The sequence below is a fragment of the Heloderma suspectum genome, chromosome 7 (genome assembly GCF_057233095.1).
Source record: "Heloderma suspectum isolate Gila_16-S chromosome 7, 16-S_ref, whole genome shotgun sequence".
NCBI classification, from domain to species: Eukaryota; Metazoa; Chordata; class Lepidosauria; order Squamata; family Helodermatidae; genus Heloderma; species Heloderma suspectum.
In genome coordinates, this window is record NC_139464.1 from 3,610,501 (window position 1) to 3,628,283 (window position 17,783).

General features: G+C 52.4%; 1 protein-coding gene across 3 annotated transcripts; it reads right to left on the reverse strand.

Moving 5' to 3' along the window:
- Positions 1-626: 626 nt before the first annotated feature.
- On the reverse strand, positions 627-12,123 carry LOC146339251 (C-type lectin-like). Of its 3 annotated transcripts, none has more exons than XM_084811672.1 (6): positions 11,944-12,123; positions 11,203-11,277; positions 8,393-8,487; positions 7,511-7,651; positions 6,714-6,828; positions 627-1,055 (listed from the first exon to the last, which is right to left on the reverse strand). In XM_084811672.1, the coding sequence occupies exons 2-6, from the start codon at positions 11,267-11,269 to the stop codon at positions 988-990; spliced, it is 486 nt and encodes a 161-aa protein (XP_084667798.1). In that variant the 5' UTR covers positions 11,270-11,277; positions 11,944-12,123; the 3' UTR covers positions 627-987. The 3 variants fall into 3 exon arrangements, with proteins under 3 accessions (XP_084667798.1, XP_084667799.1, XP_084667795.1); XM_084811673.1 differs by lacking the exon at positions 11,944-12,123 and adding an exon at positions 11,373-11,436; XM_084811669.1 differs by lacking the exon at positions 11,944-12,123 and having other exon boundaries at positions 11,203-11,350.
- Positions 12,124-17,783: the final 5,660 nt, after the last annotated feature.

Consider the following 17,783-nt stretch of genomic DNA (forward strand, 5'->3'; position numbering starts at 1 on the left):
TTCCTTAGCAATTTTCCACTTAAATATACTTTAAACTTGATAGCTGTTTCCAGTTGGTTCAACAGTACTCACACCTGACACAAGGTCCTGGGCCACACCACTAAGGATTAAACCCAGGGCTGCCTCCCCTCTGGTCAGTTCCATGACCAGCTGTTCTAGGGCACAGTCACTGGACCCCTAAGGTATCAAACCTTTAACCTCTTTATCATAATTGGAACATGCATTTACCAAGTCCACGTGTGGGTAATTTAAGTCACCCATTATTGTTTGAATGCTTACCTGATTTCATTCTCCATCTCAAGATCACCCTGAGCATTCTGGTCTGGGGGGCAATAGCATGTTCCCAGTACTAAATGGCTTTTGGAACCTAGTATTGTCACCTAGAACCTAGTATAGTGACCCTGTGGAGGAGTCTGCCCCTTTTAAGGTCCCTATGGAATTCCTTCCTATGGAAATTGTATCCCGATATGCCTGTATCCCACCGCTTCTCGCTGTTCCACCCTGCTTCCCTTATGCCCCTTATTCCCTCACATAGACTTCAGAACGTTTGTTTATGTGTTCTGGTGCAAGCTGCACTGCATAGTGTCAAAGACATGGAAACACATCAGACATTTTCATGCATATTTCATTTGGGTTTTTTCCTGGAATTAGAAGAGATGATTTTGGAAAGACAGAATTATGAAAAAAAACAAATCTTGAGAATGTAGATTTTGGATGAATACAGTGGAGACCTGAATAACGGGATTATTTGGAGCTGATGTGAAGCTTCTACCCTCTTTCTTATTTAACAAAGGGACTTTCAAAATTGACAGCTCTCATTCATCAGTGATTGGGAATAATGAGAGACCAAGGCTTTTATTAAATTGGTGCAGAATTTCTACCGAAGGCAAAACTCACAAATATTTTTAACGTGAAAAGTTTTATTCCGGGAGGCAGGCCAAAACTTTTGGCATATGTATCGTAGGCCTGGTTGAAAAAGTGTTCCTGCTACAGCACAGACTTGCAGAGATAGCTGCTTTCTAATCTACAGTTGAGATCATTCCATTTCATAAACCCTGAAAGGCAACAGTGATAGAAGGTCAGAGATGTGCCTTATTATTTCTTAAAGACAGACCCCCTTTCTGGTTCTCGTGATCCCCTCTGAGGAAAAATGTGGTTAGAATCCCCTTGTGTGCCTCTCTCAACCCAGAGTGGAAATGCACAGACCCTTGGGGTATGAGAACATAGTAGTTGTGAGATTGTGACACAACTATTAATTGTGTCGCATTAATAGATTAATGTGATTAATAGATTAATACTCAAAAGCATTAATAGAAGCATTGCTTCCAAATCCCAGGAAGTACTAGTTCCCCTCTACTCAGCACTGGTTAGGCCTCATCTAGAGTACTGTGTCCAGTTCTGGGTGCTGTCAGGGTGGACACTGAGCCCATAGAATCCCAGAGTAGTTCTGATTCGGAGGAAGAGCAGTCGCTCCTGGGAGAGGAGCGCGCCCCTTTTTCCCAGGGCCCGCAGCTGACAGAGATTCCTCCCACCAACATTCCTAGATTAGAAAGCAGTCCAGGGAGTGACCCAGCACAAATAGCAGACTGGGTGGATGCGCGGCGCAGACGCAGAGAGCGGCGCCAGATGGAGGGTGCGGAAAGGAGGCGTAGCGCCCGGTTGGCGCTCAAAGAACGGTTGTGCCCAGAGGATCCAAGGGAAAAGGGGAGGGATTCTCCCTAGTCCTTATATTCAGGGGTCTGCCAGTAATTGCCTTTCAAACGGGGACTAACTGTTCCAACTTAGGGCATAGGGATGCTGCTGCTCAGATCTAGTTGCTACCTGTAGAGTTGTTAAGTTGTAAAAGAAGAATAAAGCTTTGAAAAGAATCCCTTTGTCTGTGTCTGGACTTGGCTACTGGATTAGACTGAGAGAGCCCTCCAAGGAGCCCTTGACAGCTTGGTCCCCGTTCCTCTTTTTTTTCCCTCTCCTCTCTCTCTCTTTTCTCCTACTGCCTTATGGAGGGTGCCAGGAACCCAACGGTGCAAGCTCTGGCGCAAGAGAACCAGATGCTCCGTGATCAGATGGCTCAACTGACGGCTGCTGTGCAGAATCTACAGGCAGCGTTTCAACCCCCCCCACCTCCGATTCCCCCACATCGCAAGTGCCCGGTGGCTTTGCCAGAGAAGTTTCCTGGTGAGAGAGGACTTTTTCAGATTTTCAGGGCCCAGTCAGAGCTGTACATGCATCTTAGACCTGAGGATTTCCAGACGGAACAGGTTCGTGTGGGTTTCATCATTACCCTACTGTCAGGCGTGGCAGCTAAATGCGCTTCGGGGCTCCTACTCGCTAATGACCCCCTGCTCGGGGACTATCAGGGTTTCATGACAGCCATGGCACATTTTTCGGTGATCCCCTGCGCACGCAGACGGCTTCTCGGGAGATTCGCCGCCTCCGGCAGGGCAAGGACTCAGTTTCCAGCTACGTGACAACCTTTCGCTTGCTGATGCAGGATTTACAATGGAATGATGCCGCGCTAGTGGCTCAGTTTTTGGATGGTTTGAACGACGAGATCTTAGATGAGTTGGCGTGCACGCCCTGCCCGCCTACTTTGGAGGAGCTCATCCAGACCTGCCTTCAGATAGATAGTCGGCGGGAGGGGCGCCGCCAGACCTGGCAGGGCGCCGGGAACCGGGATTTCCCTCCTCCCATTCCCCCACGTTTCCTGCCTCCTTCCCCACCCCCCGCTCCAGTGCTGGGGGTGGAGGAGACCCCGATGCAGCTGGGGGCTACCCGAGCCTCACTGCCGCCAGAGGAGCTTCAGCGCCGGCGAGTTGAGCGCCGATGTTTTCGATGTGGAAGCCTGGGGCATTTCGCCAAGACCTGCCCAGTTAAATCCATGGCTCCGCTGCCTCCTCCTCCTCTCCTTACCCCTCCTCCCCCTCCTCCTCCTCCTCGTCCCCAGGCTTGACTAGACTGCCCCCCAAGCTTGTTGGGGGCCTCCAGTGTGGGGGTCAGCTCCTCACCGGCTGGGTGCCTTCCCCAACCCCCCCCACCCTCCCATCTGCGGTTGCATGTTCACCTCCGCTCCTCACAGCGGGGTAGGGTGGAGGCACTAGCTTTAGTGGACTCGGGGGCTACGACCAGTTTCATGGATGAGACCTTCGCCCTCTTACACGGGATTCCTACCCTGCCCCTTCCTGCCCTCTTCGCAGTGCAGACCATTGATGGGCGTCCTCTCTCTTCGGGCAAGGTGACCCGTATTACAGTTCCACTCACTCTACGCACCCAGTCCCACGTTGAGCAGATTCAATTTCACTTAGCCAAAGTTCCCTTATACCCAATCGTGCTGGGTGTTTCCTGGCTAAGCACAACCCTCAGATTTCTTGGGGGTTTCGGCAAATGGAGTTTGCATCTCCCTACTGCCAGGAGCATTGCCTCAAGGAGGAGGCGCCAGTCCCTGCCCAGGCTTTAACCCTCCCCCCCCCTCCTTCTCTGCTTCTGGCAGTCCTTCAGCTACCGTCATCCTCCCAGAGAAGTATGCAGCTCTTCGGCATGTGTTTGACAAGAAGGAGACCGACCGGCTTCCCCCCCCAAGGCCTGGCGGCAGCTGCGGTGCCTCACTCTTGGGAAGAGCTCCTTCACTCTGCACAGGCTCAGGATGATTTTGTTCGCACAAAGGTGCAGGAATTGGGGCTAGCCTCTGCCCCCCACACTCTACCCCCTTTTCTTTGCGAGGTGGCCTGCTTTACCATTCCGGCTGGGTCTATGTGCCTTCTAGACCCCTCCACGAGAGGGTCCTCCATCAGTGCCACGACTCCCCCACAGTGTCGCCAAGACCCTGCATGGAGTGACGAGGGATGTCAAGTCCTATGTCGCCTCCTGCCCAACCTGCCAGCAAGCGAAGGCCCCCTCAGGCAAGCCCACAGGCTTGCTTCACCCCCTGCCTACCCCCTCAGGACCTTGGAAGCTGCTCTCCCTTGACTTCATCACTGACTTGACTCGCTCACACGGTAAGACCACTATTCTGGTGGTGGTGGATTTGTTTTCTAAGATGGCCCATTTCATCCCCTGCTCGGGGTTGCCCACAGCCAGGGAGATGGCGGAGCTGTTCGTGACGCATGTTTTCTGCCTCCACGGATGGCCCGAGGGCCTCATTTCCAATAGGGGGGCCCAATTCACTGCCCATTTCTGGAGGGAGCTACTGGCGTTGCTCCATGTGACGCTTGGTCTTTCCTCCGCCCACCATCCACAGACGGACGGTCAGACCGAGCGCACCAATGCTACTCTGGAGCAATACCTGCGCTGTTATGTCAATTACCAGCAAGATGACTGGGTTTCCTTGCTGCCTCTTGCAGAATTTGCTTATAACAATGCCTGCCATGCTTCCACCCACCAAACTCCATTTTTTGCCAATTTTGGTTACTGCCCCAAGGCCTTCCCGTCCACCCGAGCTCCCTCTTCGGTGCCAGTGGCCCAGGACTTTTTGGAGGAGTTACGAGCGGTACACCACCTCTTACGGGACTCCCTCGAGCAAGCCAAGACAGCCTACAAGGCCTCGGCAGACCGGCGGCACCAGCCAGGTCCGTCTCTGCAACCGGGGGACTGGGTTTGGTTGTCCACCCAATACCTCCCCTCTCACTCGCCCGCAAGGAAGCTCGCGCCTCGCTGCACGGGGCCTTTCCAGGTTACGGCCCAGATTAACCCTGTTGCTTTTCGCCTGGCTCTCCCCCCCTCCATGAAGATCCATCCTGTTTTTCACCGGTCTTTGCTGTCCCCCCTGGTTTCTGGCGATCCTCATCGCTCAGTCGGCTCCCCCCCACCGCCAGTGCTGGTGGAGGGGGAGGAGGAGTTTGAGATCACGGAGATTCTGGACTCCCGCCTTTCTCGTGGCCGCTTGCAATATCTGGTTGACTGGAAGGGGTACAGGCCTGATGAGCGATCCTGGGAACCTGCAGAAAATGTGCATGCTCCGTTGCTGCTGCGGCGCTTCCACCAGCTGTACCCCCACAAGCCCGGGGCCCCAGGGGAGGAGCACGAGGGGGGGCCTCATGGGAACGGGGATGATGTCAGGGTGGACACTGAGCCCATAGAATCCCAGAGTACTTCTGATTCGGAGGAAGAGCAGTCGCTCCTGGGAGAGGAGGCGCTCCTCTTTCCCAGGACCAACAGCTGACGGAGATTCCTCCCACCAGCATTCCTAGTTTAGCTAGCAGTCCAGGGAGTGACTGAGCACAGATAGCAGACTTGGTGGATGCGCGACGCAGACGCAGAGAGCGGCGCCAGATGGAGGGCGCGGAAAGGAGGCGAAGTGCCAGGTTGGCGCGCAAACAACGGCTGCGCCCCGAGGGTCCAAGGGAAAAGGGGAGGGACTCTCCCTAGTCCTTACATTCAGGGGTCTGCCAGTAACTCCCTTTCAAACGGGGACCAACTGTTCCAACTTAGGGCATAGGGATGCTGCTGCTCAGATCTAGTTGCTACCTGTAGAGTTGTTAAGTTGTAAAAGAAGAATAAAGCTTTGAAAAGAATCCCTTTGTCTGTGTCTGGACTTGGCTACTGGATTAGACTGAGAGAGCCCTCCAAGGAGCCCTTGACAGGTGCCACACTTTAAGAAGGATGCATACAAGCTGGAGAGGGTTCAGAGGAGGGTAAGGAAGATGATCAGGGGACTGGAAACAAAGCCCTACGAGGAGAGACTGAAAGAACTGGGCATGCTTAGCCTTGAGAAAAGAAGACTGAGGGGAGATGGGATAGCGCTCTTCAAGTCCTTGAAAGGTTGTCCCAGAGAGGAAGGCCAGGATCTTTTCTTGATCATCCCAGAGTGCAGGACACGGAATCATGGGCTCATGTGACAGGAAGCCAGATTCTGGCTGAACGTCAGGAAAAACTTCCTGACTGTTAGAGCAGTACGACAATGGAACCAGTTCCCTAGGGAGGCGGTGGGCTCTCCCATGCTGGAGGCATTCAAGACAAGGCTGGACAGCCGTCTGCCAGGGATGCTCTGATTTGGATTCCTGCATTGAGCAGGGGGTTGGACTCGATGGTCTCGCAGGCCCCTCCCAACCCTACTGTTTGTAACCCTATGATTCTAACCAATTTTTTATTTTATTTTTTCTGACAAAATCAGTAACAAGAAAAATGTTTTGGGTGGAGCAAACCAATGGGGGCAGGGGAAGGAGGATCCCTGGCCGATGAACCAGCGCTCCTATGCCCTGCTGGACTCCTTGCTGGCGGGGGAGACAGTGCGGGCTTGGTGTTTTTCCTGCAGTTGGAGTTTTTCCTGCAGGCAGGAGGGGGGTTGGTGTTTTCCCTGCTGTGGGGGTTGTGGTGTTTTGTTTTGTTTTTGGCGTTTTCTTGCTGTTGGCGTTTTCCCTGCTGGCAGGGGAGAAGGGGGCGGGTTGGTGTTTTTCCTCTCCCCTCCTCATTTTACTGCTATTTTTAAAAATTACGTTTGCCCTACCTTTGTTTCCAGTGGGAGGGAATATAAATATGCCACCTCCAGGACTGGCCTACTTTTCCTTCCGATCCAGGAATGTGCTGGAAGGACAGGAGGGCTTTGGAGCTGGTGGATCCAAAACCTCCCTTGACCTGCCCTGAACGCCCCCCACACACCCCCACACCTCGGAATGCCTCCTTGCCTGCAAGTCAGCGATCTCAGCCAGCCCAGGACACCCTGGCCTCCATGGGCTCCGGCATGCCGCTCCCGGGCCCAGCGTCCCTGAGCTGCTCCTCACCTTCCATGATGGACATTTGGCCACAGTGTTCGATTCCTCCCTCATTGTTTGGTTCCCCAGCATTCCAAGCAGTGAAGGACACCGGATTCGAATCACTCCATTTCCACCTTCCGGTCTGAGACACCATGCGTACAGAGAAGAAACCAGCTTCAGTGGGCTTATCATGCATGCTTTTTAAAATTTATTCATTAAATTTCTTAATCGCCCATCTTGCTGGCCACCCAGCCACTCTGTCCTGCCCTTAAGCCAGGAGTGAGGAACCCCAGCCATCCTGGGGTCAGGATCTGGCCCGTTGGGGTGCCCTAGACAGCCCTGCCTCCTTCCTCAGGCTCCTTCTCTTCCCCCAAGCACTGATCATTTGGAAGCTTCTGGCCCTTGCAGTCTCCCCCCACCCCTACCAAAAGACTGAACTGTCTTTCCTAGGCCCTACTGGCAGCGAGAGCTTTACGCTGAAATATGCTGGTATTTTTGGCCCCACCCCTATTTCTTTGGCCCCGCCTCCTTGCCTTCAGCCCCGCCCACCACTGGAAGGCAGCCTCCGAGAGCTTCTCCAAAACGGAATTCTGCCCTCTGGCTGAAAGAGGGTCGTCACTCTTAAACCTTAACAGATGACAACTTTACAGAAAGTGTTGAAAGCAGGAGCAGCCATTCCATTTTTCAGCCTTCCTGCTTGCCCCCACCCCGCCTCTCGCTTGGTCCCACAACCCAGGTCCCCTTCGCTGGCCTACTCCCTCTTCTCGGTCGGTGTTGGGGCACTGCCACGGGGGAAAGAAGTGAGTCAGGGGCTGAGTACTCACCTTCTGGGGGTCCTCCAGTCCGATCCAGACAGTTTCCACCTCAGGGTAATTGTTGATAATGTATTTAGCCACTACGGTCAACTCTGACTTGGTGGGAAAGGAGGCGAGATGGCCGCCAATGCCATGGCTCTGGCAGTTTATCTGAATGGAAACAGGGCAGGGCGGGGGTCAGCATTTTGTTCTGTTTTAAGTGCAGGTCTGTCCATCGTGCCTCCGCAAAACTCTGCTCAAGGAGTGTGGCTTCCCTGCATAGGGCTAACCAGTGATCCAGACGAGAGAGAGGTGCTAACTGATCCGTAGACAGATTGTTCCGGGAATGGAAGGACCACCTGTTCTGGACGGGGCCGTGCCATGTCCACAGCCCGGGGAAGTTTTGGCCCTGCTGCTGGAGAACTGGGAGGCGGCTGGGTGTTTGCCCAGCTTCGACTGGGACCGAAGCAGGGCCCCTCCTGGAGGAGGTGGACTCGCCACACGCAGACGTGCCTCAGGGTGTAGTCCCCTGCATGTTCAGACACAACTTCCTACAAACCCAGCATTCCCCAGCCAGCCATGCTGGGAGTTGTAGGACCTTTTTCTGTGTAAACATGCCGGGGATTCCGCCCTTAGTCACTCGCTTCCAGACAGAATTACTCTATGTGGGGCTGCCACGTATTACGCCGATCAGCGCTGGCTTCCTTTTCGTTTGGGGGCCCGATTCAAGGTGCTGGCCATTATGTACAAAGCCCTAAATAGCTTGGGGCCAGGATATCTGAAGGACCCTACCTCCCGTATGAACCAGCGAGAGCCGGTCCAGCTGCACTGTGGACAGGAATGGCCCCTGGCCCGCAAAGGAGTGCTCCCCGACGACTAATCCCAGCTCCGCTGCCAAGCCCTTCTTCTTACCTCTGACTCTGCCCATGTCAGGTTCTCAGGAAAGACTCCATAGCAGCTGTCAGAATACTTTATCCAGTTCTTGGGGCAGAGGGAAGCCTTGGCGCCTGCACAGACAGGAGGAACGGCTGTTACTGCGCACACCCAAAGTACCCGCAGGAGGAGCGGAGTTTGCTGAGGGGGTTTCTCCGCGTGAAGTAGTTGGGGGGCTGCACTTGGGACCATGACTGAGTGAGGGCTGTCTGTCCCCATGGAGCAGGGCTGTTCCTAAAGACACTGCCCAGGCTGTGCGGAGCATCGGCCCTCCTCACGACAAGAGTGCCCTTAGCGCCGTGCTCCTGTGCGATACGGTGGACATGGCCCGCTTCGACAGGAAGGGTGCAAACTGCTTGTCCGGGGCCCTTTTTTCCATGCCATGAGCAGTCTTAGCGCAGGGCTTGTCCCTCAGCAGAGCTGGGACAGGGGCAGCCCGCCGCTGCCGACTGTGAATGCGGCTGCCATTCCTGGGGGGCTGCTGTTGTTCAGTCCTCTGCGTGTGGTGAGCCTGGCTCGCCGCTCCGTGCAGCGCCGGATCCCTCAGTGCAGGGGAAGATGAGGCGGTGTGCTCAACAGGGGAGCTGCGCCTGTCCTCATGGGACGAGGGCCCACCGATGGGACTCCATCGGGCAGTGCTGATTCCGCTCTGCTCCCTGCCCTGTGGGAAATGGGGAGTCAGCCCTGCCCCCTCAGCGAGGGGACGAGGGCTCCTCGTCATGCCCATGTCTGGGGTCCTGGTTGGCAAACCGGTGGCTAGTTGAACAGAGGCCAGCCTTGCCAAATGGCACTCCACGCCCCCAGGAGAAACTCCCCCATATTGGATTGCAGTCTCTCCCCCTCCCCTTATTTCTCTTTGTCCTCTTTGTCCCACTTACGCTCCTGCCGTAGCCTGAGCAGATCCCAGTCCTGCCACCACTGCTGCTCCACGAAAAAGAAAAGAAAAAAAGAAAAGGCATCCCTCCGAAGAGGGGCGTTTCCCCATGGGTCACGCGAACCTGCTCTCAGCCGCAGGCAGCCTACAAAGGGAATGGAGCAGCAGAATGCCGGCTTCCTGAGGAAGCTCCCCCAGAAGCCAGAGCCCGACGTCGTGGAGCAGCTATTTGGGGCAGCACTAATCCAGTCACAGCACTGAAGGGCCACACGGCAGGTGGAGACAAGCAGGAGGCCAAAGGGAGCTCTCTCCCAGAGGCCAAAGGAGGCCAAAGGGAGCTCTCTCCCAGAGCTGGGCCTGCGCTTCTTGCAGGTCTTGGTGGCGGTTGAGTCCCCTCACCCAGACATGTTTCAGTTGGATACATGGGTGCTGAAGTGGGGTTTGGAAGAGCGGGTTAATCAGCCCAGGAGTGAAGCATAAATCTAAGATCCACCACAGGGGCTGACAAACCTTCCTCCTCTTTTTCGTCCAGCCCAGAAGTCTCAAGGGTTAAGGAGTGGGGCGATTAGCTTCGGTGCTGAGCACTGCAGAGGGGGCAGCAGCCAGAGCCCAGAGAGTCAGTCCAGTTGTGGCTATCACAGTCTGATAAAAAAAACAAAAAACGCATCCAGTGTCCCCACAAAGCTGGTATGTTGCCATTCAGGCACATCATGTGTTTTTCCTATGCTGCATTGCCAGACAATTTTGTGGTGGTGCCCACGACACTGCTTCAAAATTCCCAATGTGCCCACAAGCCCACCGAAGTTGCCTCCCCCTGCTAGTAGATGGACTGGTTTTAAAATTGTGGATAAGACTAAAGAAGTGAGCTGGTCCTATGTAAGTCTCGGGAGGACTCAGACTTAGCCATTTACTCCCCCCATCTCTCTTTTACCAGGATTTCACCCCTTCCAGGAACTCCCGGGATGTGCATCTCAGCAGGACTGAGATCTTCGTAGTTTATGTAAGCTACCTAAGTCTTCTACTCTTTGTGGTAAATATGAACTTAGACACTACACAATTTTCTGCTTCGGCTAGATGGACAGATGCTGCCCTATTCAGAGAAAGCTGACCTAGCTGCAGTGACACATGCCTCAGTTACACCTGGATTAGCTTGCTGCAATGTGCTCTATGTGGGGCTGCCCTTGAAGATGATTCAGAAACTGCAATTGGGGCAGAACGTGGCAGCTAGAATGCTTGTGGGACTTGGGTCATATTACTCCTATCCTGTATCATTTGCATTGGCTGCTTGTTAGTTTCCAGGCCCAATTCAAGGTGCTGGTTTGGGCCTTTAAAGCTCCACATGATTTGGGACCACACTATCTGAAGGAGCATGGGAAACAAACAGGATGAACCTGAAATCCTAATATGGGATGGTAAGTGTGATCTGGTAGTATCACCGAGACCTGGTGGGATGAGACTCCTGATGGGAATGTAGCACGATGGCATCCCCAGGGCCATAGGACAGAGCAGAACCCCCCTCCGAGGTTGGGCACAGAGCTTTGCCCTCAGGGGAGGGGATGTAGTCTCAGATCCTTCCCCTCTGCTCCCCAGAAGGATCTGTGCCCCTCGCTCTCTGATGCCAGAGCTCTGGCACCCATGTAGGTTATACCCCACTTTCCCCTCCAAGTAAGGTGCCACTCAAGGCAACTACAAAATATAAAGCGCATAAAAATAAGCACCATTAAAACACATCTACAACAAGCTGAAAGCAGCAGCAGCATAAAGCGCAAAGACACGAAAGCAGCAGTCAGCGCAGGAGCTGAAGGAGCCGCGCGAGGCTGTGTGTCAGGCTGGTGCCAAGGGCCGGAGCCGCGGCGCCACTCTGCTGGTTTTGAGTCGCAGGGGCTGAACTCTGAGGACCCTGGCAGGGACTCACCTGGCAAGAAGAGGCTGGTGGCCAGAAGGCCCCAAAGGGAGAGCTGGAGGGATAAGGCTGGTCCCATTTGTACCTCTGGGGAGAGAATGAAGGAAGAGAGAGGGTCAGCAGCAGCGTTCACACTGGAGCAGTTCTAGCCAATTTGTCTGGGGGCGGGTCAGCCTCTTTACATGACATAACGCCTCAAGGAGGTGGAGGGGAAGGTGCTGCCTGGGAAGAGTCCTGGGGGAGGGAGCCCAGGCCCTGCGGGGGACCTCTGGAGGCTGAGCTTCCCATGCTCACCCACATAATCTCACCTGCAGCCCCTTTCCACCTTTGCAGGCCAGTGGGTGGATCATGGACCGTGACAGCTCAGAGCTGTTGCAAGGGGTCTCATTTTCCTGCCCCCGTGGGTTGGCTTGGAATTGAACGTGGATGATTTCAGAGCCCAGTCTGAGGGGAGCTCAGGGGGTCCTTAAGTGATTAAGCAATGCCATGTGCTTGGAGAAAAATACTGAAGGATCAAAATTACACGTGTCCATAATGACCTCCAGAGCCCTCACAGCAGAGATAAAACACGTGCACACTGCTGTAATATCCAGTCCAGTGGTCAAATCAGAAATTCAGTCTAATTTTCAGGTCTCGTTACTGCGTATTTCATCTCTCCAGGGAAGGTACAGCATCTGTTCTCTTTCAAACCTGCTGTGAGGACTTCTGATAGACAATCAGAGTCAAAGTGACCAAACCACAATGGTAACTCACCTTTCCGTCCTCCTGACTCTGCTTGTCCTGCCTGAAATGAAGGCAAATTTGTCTCCTGTTCACAACAATAACCCCTCCTGGAACATTTGTAGACTAAGGGCTTCTTCACACAGAGCTTTTATCCTGCAATCGAGACCTGCTCACTCACGGAAGTTTGCAGGTCCTTTAGATGATGTCACTAACTTCCAGGGCGTCTCCTTCCCTAAATGATGTTTATTCAATTGTTTAAAAGATTGGAGATAATGAGCTATTAAATTACCACTCTTGAGTTCTGCTTGAGTTCCTTCTGTGAAAAAGGAAGAGCCGCAGTAAGAGGAGCAAGACCAATGAAACATATGGAGACTCAGGTAAGGAGGAAAAGGGGGGGGGAAGGGGAGGGGGGAAGGAAGCACGTGTAAAGGGAGCCTGTCGTGGTCCTGCATTTAAAATGGAAGCAGAAAGCCCTGTTTTAACTGCGGGATTTTAGGCTGGTGTAGAGATGCTCTCAGTGGTGTGGAGCGGCATATACCAGTGATGCAGTCATCAGTTAAATGGATCAACCACAAAGCATGCTCAGAGAATTTTCATTTGAAAGCTACCATGGATGAACAGTGACCTAGCAATAAAGCAAGTATGAAGAAACCAAAGCCGGGGAGTGGAGCACAATGTTCCATTTTATTAATTTCGACATAATTTATCAGTAATTGCCTGACGTTCCAATGATGACCACCATCTTAGATTGTTGCAACAAAGGACTATATGGAGTGACAGAGGTATCACTGGCGCTTAGCACTGATAACTCAAAATGGAACCTCCAAACCGGAAAGGATCGCTCCGACATTCAGATGCCATCAACAGAGTACATGGGACACCCTCGGCTTTCAGGCCAGGCTTGTCATCCCCCAGGGCTATTTCTTTGGTCCTTTGGAAGATAGACTAGATCATTTGGTCCAATCAGCCTTTCAGTCCCTCTTAGGGAAGCTTGAGGAATTCTGCATTAAGAACATAAGAGCATTCAAAGTAGGGATGTCAGAGATTTCCGCCACGGATCTCGGTGAAGCTGAATGCCAGTGCATTCGGCCCCCTGAAATCCGTGGCGGAATGTATGCATTCAGCCTATGCAGTGCATTCGGCCTATCACGGCAAAAAAAGGGAATGCAAATGGCGGCCGCCGTAGCCGCCGCCATTTGCGTTCCCCTTATTTTTGCTGTAATAGGCTACGTAAATATTTACATAGCCTATCACGACAAAAGACAGGGGTACAAATGGCGTAGTGGCCACCATTTGCACCCCTGTCTTTTGCCGTAATAGGTTACTTAAATATTTACGTAGCCTATGACGGCAAAAAAAAAGGAAATGCAAATGGCAGCGGCTAGGGCAGCCGCCATTTGCGTTCCCTTTTTTTGCCATGATAGGCTACGTAAATATATATGTAGCCTATCGCAGCAAAATACAGGGACGCAAATGGTGGCGGCTATGGTGGCCACCATTTGCGTCCCTGTGCAGGATGCCCAGCGGCCGGAGAATTTCGGGGGGAGGGACGGAGAGCCTCCCCGCCACCGTGAATGTCACCCTTCGAAAAGGTAAGTGATTTTCGTACATCCCTTATTCAAAGAGACCTGCTGGATCAGACCAAGGGTCCCTCTAGTCCAGCATTCTGTTCACACAGTGGCTGACCAGCTCTTGACCGGGAAGCCACAAGCAGGACATGAGTGCAACAGCACCCTCCTGCCCATGTTCCCCAGCAACTGGTGTACTGAGGCATCCTGCCTCCGGTACTGGAGGCAGCAGAGAGCCTTCAGAGTGTATTGCCCCAGGAGTGTAGCCAAGTCATTTATAGTGCTAAAGGGGCCTAGAGATCCATAATGCTTGCTTAAGTTCATTATTGGTGCAATTCCCGTGCTAGTAAGCCTCTGAGCATGTGCAGATGAGTCAAAAGGCCAATAACAGCCTTCTCAGAACATTCCTCACTAATGAGGAGAATGTCTTATCACTGATGTGCCTGAGAAGCAGGATTTGTTTACCATAAAGCTGCAGGTGGCTGTGCTGAGAACCAAGTGCTGTTAGTTTACGCTGAGAATGAACGCTGGGGGTGCTTGCTGGTGCTATGCTGACTTATTGCCAACATGTAGCGTATAAGACCCATTGTACCCAATGGCTTGGGGTTCAGAGAAGCTGTCTGATCCAACCATTGGGTACGCCTGTGTGCTGTAAGTTACCCAATAAAGTCTCCTTGTAAGTAAACCTTTGAGTCTGATTTATCACTATCTTGGCACCTCTAACCTAAGAGTTCAATGCCCACTGCAGGGGCAATACACAGGACTGGTAGCCATCGATAGCCTTCTCCTCCATGAATTTGTCTAACCCCCTTTTAAAGCCGTCCAAATGGGTGGCCATCACTAGACCTTGTGGTAGCAAATTCCATAGTTTGACTCTGCGCTGTGTGAAGAAGCCCTTCTTTTTATCGGTCCTGAATCTCCCACCAATCAGCTTCATGGGTTGACCCCAGTAGGTTCTAGTATTATGAGAAAGGGAGAAAAATGTCTCCCTGCCCCCATTCTCCACACTATGCATCAGTTTGTACACCTCTGTGATATCTCCCCTTACCCGCCTTTTTTCCAAGCTAAACAATCCTAGCTGTTGTACCCTTCTCTCATAGGGGAGATGCTCCAGCCCCTTGATCATTTTAGTTGCCCTTTTCTGCACTTTTTCCAGCTCTGCAATATATTTTTTTAACGTGTGGTGACCAGAACTGTACACAATATTCCACGTGTGGTCACACCATAGACTTGTATAGGGGCAGTATGATATTGGCAGTTTTATTCTCAATTCTTTTTCTAATTATGCCTAGCATGGAGTTTGCCTTTTTTACAGCGGGTGCACACTGGGTTGACAACTTCATTGAGCTGTCCACCATCTCTTTCTTTGTTAGTCACCACTAGCTCAGATCCCATCAGGTTATACTTGAACTTGGGATGTTTTGCCCCAATGTTCATCACTTTACACTTGCTTACATTGAACTGCATTTCCTTTGGTTTGAATTAGGTTCTTTTTAAATCACACACACTACGTGTTTTAATTAGTTCACCAATGAAAGGTTGTCTGTGTTATCACTCAAAATCATTTTGTAAATGGAAACTATTAAGGTAATTATTACTCTCTGTACTGTCCGCATTTCATTTGCCTCTAAAAATACAGTTCATATCTCTCCCCCACCAGCATGTATATAAAAAGCTGTCCATTTGAGGTTAACACCTCAGGAAATGGACAGTGTGTATAAAAGCTTATCCCAGAAATTTTTTTTAGAAAAGTGTACTTGGGGAGAAAATATGTTCAAAAATACAAATCTTTATGTGGATTAAAGAAACCCCTTCAGATTAATGTGAAAACAGGATGGAATGGTGTTATAAATGAACACATGAGAAACTGACATGGACTAGAAATAGACTGGGGCGGGGATGACTTCATGACAACAGAATGAGCAGTATGTTGGAGTATTACCAGGATTTTCATGGAAATGGCTTTGATCAGAGGAGGGCAACAAAGATGATCAGGGGACTGGAAACAAAGCCCCATGAGAAGAAACGGAAAGAACTGGGCGTGTTTGGCCTTGAGAAGAGAAGGCTGAGGGGAGACAGGATAGCGCTCTTCAAGGACTTGAAAGGTTGCCACAGAGAGGAAGGCCAGGATCTCTTCTCGATCATCCCAGAGTGCAGGACACGGAACAATGGGCTCAAGTGACAGGAAGCCAGATCCCGGCTGAACATCAGGAGAAACGTCCTGATGGTTAGAGCCATACGACAATGGAACCCATTACCTAGGCGGGTGGTGTAGGGATGGCAGAGAATTCCGCCACAGATTCCAGAGATAATCTAAAGAATCTGGCCTCCCGGAATCTGTGGCGGAATGGCCTCCTGCCCCCCCCCGCCCCCCTACGGAATCCCCCAGGATGGAACTTACCTGGGGTGGATGCGGTGGATTTGGTGGCGGCAGCCGCCGCCATTGCCATCCTTGCAGCTGTGATAGGCTACGTAAGAATTTATGTAGCCTATCACAGCATGCCCCCCCCAAAAGCATATGCAAATGGCGGCAGCTACGGCAGCCGCCATTTGCGTTCCCTATTTTTCGCCGTTCTAGCCTATGTAAATATTTACGTAGGCAATTACGGCGAAAAAAAGGGAACCGCAAATAGTGCCCACTACGCTATTTGCGGTTCCCTTTTTTTCGCCGTAATTGCCTATGTAAATATTTATGTAGGCTAGAACAGTGAAAAATAGGGAATGCAAATGGCGGCTGCCATAACCGCCATTTGCATACGCCGTTTTTTTTAGGGGGGCATGCCGTGATAGGCTACATAAATTTTTACATAGCCTATCATGGCAGCCTGGAAGGACACAAATGTCGGCCGCTACGGCAGCTGCCATTTGCATCCGCAGCAGCCCGTCCGCAGCCGGAAGTCTGGCTGCGGACAGACTTGGCCGGCTGCTCCGCAGAGCTGCCGCGGAGCAGAGCGGGCCAGGCAGGATTCCGGGGGGGGGGAGGACCGGATCGCCTCCCCCCCGTCGAGGATTCTGGTGGGAGGGACAGAGCACCTCCCCCCCCCAGCAGATGCCCTGACCGGAACAGGTAAGGGATTTGTACATCCCTAGGGTGGTGGGCTCTCCCACACTGGAGGCATTCAAGACGAGGCTGGACAGCCACCTGTCAGGGATGCTCTGACTTGGACTCCTGCATTGAGAAGGGGTTGGACTCAGTGGTCTTATAGGCCCCTTCCAACCCTACTATTCTATGGTTCTATACATCATGGACACATGAAGCAAGATAAGCCAGCTGTAGCATTAGGGATGGCGGAGAATTCTGCCACGGATTTCAGTGAGGCCAAATTCTGCCACTGGCATTCGGCCCCCCAAAACCCGTGGCAGAATGGCCTCTCACCCCCCGCCACCTCACGAAATAGCCCCGGAACGAAACCTACCTGGGGCTCCGGCGGCAGCAGCTGGTCTTTCGACCAGCTGCCGTGACCGCCATTGGCATCCTGCTCTTTACCATGATAGGCTACATAAGTATTTACATAGCCTATCACGGCAAGCCAAAAACCCCCACAAAAAACAGCGTCCGCAAATGGCAGCGGCTATGGCGGCCGCCATTTGCGTTCCCTATTTTTAGCTGTTTTAGCCTACATAAATATTTACGTTGGCTATTACGGCAAAAAAAAGAGGAATGCAAATAGCGTAGTGGGCGCTATTTGCGTTCCTTTCCCCCCCCCCCTCCATAATAGCTTACGTAAATATTTACGTAGGCTAAAACGGCGGGGAAAAACGGAACGCAAATGATGCCCACTACGCTATTTACGTTCCCTTTTTTTCCTGCTGTAATAGCCTACGTAAATATTTACGTAGGCTAAAATGGCAAAAAATAGGGAACCCAAATGGCGGCTGCCGTAGCTGCCGCCATTTGCCTATGCTGTTTTTTTGGGGGGGGACCTGCTGTGATAGGCTATGTAAATACTTATGTAGCCTATCACAGCAACCTGGCTAGATGCAAATGGCGGCCGCTACGGTGGCCGCCATTTGCGTCCGCAGCAGCCCGTCCACGGCTGGAACTCCGGCTGCGTATGGCCCTGGCTGGCTGCTCCATGGAGCCGCCGCGGAGCAGAGCCAGCCAGGCAGGATTCCAGGGGGGAGGACCAGATTGCCTCCCCACCGTCAAGGATTCCAGGGGGAGGGATGGAGCACCTCCCCCCCCCACCGCAAATCACATCCGCGAAAAGGTAAGCGGCTTTTGTACATCCTTAGGTCTTGATAGGCTGGAGTGCTGGGCAGAAAACAACAGAATTGAATTTCATAGGGATAAATGTAGGG